This window comes from Salvelinus alpinus, chromosome 16, assembly GCF_045679555.1.
Source record: "Salvelinus alpinus chromosome 16, SLU_Salpinus.1, whole genome shotgun sequence".
In the NCBI taxonomy this organism is placed as follows: domain Eukaryota; kingdom Metazoa; phylum Chordata; class Actinopteri; order Salmoniformes; family Salmonidae; genus Salvelinus; species Salvelinus alpinus.
This window is the reverse complement of record NC_092101.1, coordinates 26,599,208-26,602,760: the sequence shown is the minus strand read 5'-3', so window position 1 is coordinate 26,602,760 and position 3,553 is coordinate 26,599,208. Positions and strand designations below refer to the sequence as shown.

The following is a 3,553-nucleotide window of genomic DNA, read 5'->3' as shown; positions in this document are numbered from 1 at the left end:
TATGTAAACTTCTGACCAACTGGAATTGATACAGTGAATTATAAGTGAAATAATCTTTCTGTAAACAATTGTTGGAAAAATTACTTGTGTCATGCACAAAGTAGATGTCCTAACCGACTTGCCAAAACTATATTGTTAACATTAAATTTGATAAACTAGTTTTAATGACTCCAACCTAAGTGTATGTAAACTTCCAACTTCAACTGAATCATGTCATCTGCAGGTTCATGTTTTCATGGATCCCAGGACTCCTAAAAAACAGTGGTGATTATTGCTGAGTGGACTATCCTGGTTAAATAAAGGCCTGCCCTGGGCCAATAAATAAACACAGTAGTGAATGGATATAATTTCTCTCAATGTCCTGAAACAGACAGATACAGATAAAACGTCTAATAAGTGATGTCCTGTATAACTTCATAAGCAAATGTTAGTCTATTATTCATTCAATCAAACAATGACATTCATCAAGACAATTATTCAAACACATCATTATTTGCATCATGGATAATAAAACAGTAACACATTACCTCAGGGCTGATCATGCAAAGTTTCTGGAGGCAGAGGAAGTCTGTCTGGCAGAAAATAATTTGAATCTCTATAAAAACGTATGGGGAGTATATTTTCTGAGGAATAATACATAATGCAGCATAGACCTATATATTGGATAACATACATCAATGAATTGTACATATCAAGGGAATTTCCCAAACACACACTGTCTATCCCGCCACTACTGTCTGTGAGCGCTAAGCCGCGGGTAACCAGATATTCAAAAACCACACGTCATTCCACAATGCACCGCGTCCCTTCTCTTGCAGCATTACCTCATCCCATCAGCCAACGCGAGACCGAGAATCTTCTGGGTGGTCGTCTAGGCAACGCGCCTTATCTGGCAACAGGGAACGCCCCGCGAACGCCTGCAACCAATGGAAGACTCCAGAGGTGACATCATGTCTATTTTTAGAGAGACAGTGGCTGCAGATAAGCTTTGCCTCCACGCTGGAAGAGTCAGTATACACACAGAGAGCTAGAGAGGCGCGCTTTGAGCAGGAATGCTGTTGAACTATAAGAACTTATAGCACTTACCGCGTCTCATTCAAAGACTGTCAAAAAACTGTGGACAGAAGCGAAAGAACGAATTTGAAGAATTTATACAGCGTTCTGAGTCAGACTATCCGTGCAGCTGAACATAATACTTTTTCTCGGGACAAGGAGTGCGCTTACAAGTTAGAAGTCTGTGTACGGGACACGATTGTATTACAGAGACTCTTAGCTCGGCTTCGGGGGTTGAAAGCATTGTCTGACACATTATGACAAATTTCTCAGAGTTTTACAACGGAAAGAACGAGAGAGAGGTGACCGAAACACACATATCTTCTGTTTGAGTAGCCTACTAGAGACATTTCAAACTGAGTGTTTGGTTTATATTCTATGTCTACCAAGATGGAAACTACTTTCTACGACGACTCGCATAATGCTTTCTCCCAGCATCAGAACGCGGGCTACGGATACAACCCCAAAGCTCTGAAACACAGCATGACACTGAACCTGGCTGACCCAACCATCACACTCAAACCTCACCTCCAGGCTAAAGCCAGCGATATCCTCACCTCTCCGGATGTGCAGCTCCTCAAACTTGCCTCCCCAGAGTTGGAGCGACTCATCATTCAGTCCAGCAACGGCCTGATCACCACCACACCTACCCCGACGCAGTTCCTCTGCCCGAGGAACGTGACTGATGAGCAGGAGGGCTTTGCCGAGGGGTTCGTTAGAGCTCTGGCGGAGCTCCATCATCAACACGTCTTGCCCAACGCACCTGGGGTCCCAGTCACCTCCACCGGGCAGACAAGAATCAACAACTCGACCACACTCCCACCTGTTTGCTCCGTGGCTGGGAGCACTGTTTATAACAACGTAGCCATGCGCTCTGAGTCACCTGTCTACGAAAACTTGAACACTTTCACCCCGGCTGTCACCACCAACTCAGCCCCGGGTTACACCACCTCAGTGCCGTCTATGAGCTTCCCCTCTGCCCCGCCTCAGCTCCCCATCTATGGGCAGCAGTCTCACCCCCACCCCAGGCTCACAGCCCTGAAAGAGGAGCCCCAGACGGTACCTGAGATGCTCGGGGAGACCCCTCCACTCTCTCCCATCGACATGGAGAATCAGGAGAGGATCAAAGCCGAGAGGAAGCGCATGAGGAACCGCGTCGCCGCTTCCAAGTGCAGGAAGCGGAAGCTAGAGCGCATCTCCCGGCTGGAGGACAAGGTGAAGAACCTGAAGACTCAGAACTCCGACCTGGCTTCCACAGCCAACATGCTGAGGGAACAGGTAGCCCAGCTCAAACAGAAGGTGATGAACCATGTCAACAGCGGCTGTCAACTCATGCTGACGCAGCAGCTCCAGACCTTCTGAAGAGGAGAGGACACTTGGGGAAGAATAGAGAAAGAGTTTGAACGAAAAGGACAGATCGTTTATAAGTGACTGGATGGCTGTTCCGTGGCTCCGTGGCATTGTGACAGGTAGAATGGGACAGTAACAGCACGAGAATGGTGGGAGGGAACCGTGACTGGCTGGCTGCCTCTAACCGGGTGCTTCGCGCGCCACCGTTGCGCACAGGAGTTGGGGCCCCGGACAGAGCAGAGCGTGTGAAGGAAAAGAAACAGCAACAAACAGGACAAACGGATGTTTTGTTTCGTGTTGTTTTTATTGACTGGGTATTTGTTGGCGTTGACCAAGCTGTGCTTTTATGAATGGACCTTCGTGATGATTCAGTATTAGAAAAAACAAAGACAGTAGATTTTAAAACTTCCTGGCGCTGAAGGAGAAGGCGTGTAGCCTAGTCTAAACAGATGAAAACGTTTAACAAAAGCTGCCTAACTTTTGAGTTACAATGTATTGTTTATTCTTAATTGTATTGAATTAAGTTAGAAAAAAGCTTAGTTACTTGTTTTTTTCTGAAGTTATTTAATGGGGTTCCACTCATTGTTATTAGTTGTATATAAGATCGACTTGGAGTACTTACATTTACAATTTGTAATAAGAAACAATATAATTTTGTATGTTCATTTTCTGAGCACTTCAGAAACAAATCAATATTTAAGAAATGTAATAAAACATATGTGAACTGAATATGATGCTTCTGTGTGTGTTGTGAAATGATGTGTATTGTGTGTGTACACTGAAACATGTTGCAACATGTTAAGAGAGCAGCAAGTTATCTGTACCATGAATGCCTTATTGATCCTGAGATTAGTGATGGAGTTTCACAGTCAATGACCCTTTTATCTCTCTACAGCACACTAGTTAGACATTGCTGTGGGACTGAGTAATCTGGTACTAGGCCTGTGGTTATAGGTTCAACCTCTACAGCAGGGATGTAGGCCAGGAATGCCTTATTGATCCTGAGGTTAGTGATTGAGTTTCAGTCAATGACCCTTCTATCTCTCTAGTGTAGATTCGAGTGCAACATGAGTGGGCCACCTAACACCTCAGCTCCACTTGAGTCTCACCATCTAACAAGGTAAAAGGAACACAGATACTCTGTATGTTG

At 45.0% G+C, this 3,553-nt stretch overlaps 1 protein-coding gene across 1 annotated transcript; it reads left to right on the top strand.

Moving 5' to 3' along the window:
- Positions 1 to 995: 995 nt before the first annotated feature.
- Positions 996 to 3,132, top strand: LOC139541241 (transcription factor Jun-like). Its single transcript, XM_071345661.1, has one exon. The coding sequence runs from the start codon at positions 1,432 to 1,434 to the stop codon at positions 2,413 to 2,415; it is 984 nt and encodes a 327-aa protein (XP_071201762.1). The 5' UTR covers positions 996 to 1,431; the 3' UTR covers positions 2,416 to 3,132.
- The last annotated feature ends 421 nt before the right edge of the window (positions 3,133 to 3,553 follow it).

What these genes read in the sequence shown, in the direction of transcription:
- LOC139541241 (XM_071345661.1), top strand. Translation starts at nt 1,432, where the DNA reads ATGTCTACCAAGATGGAAACTACTTTCTACGACGACTCGCATAATGCT.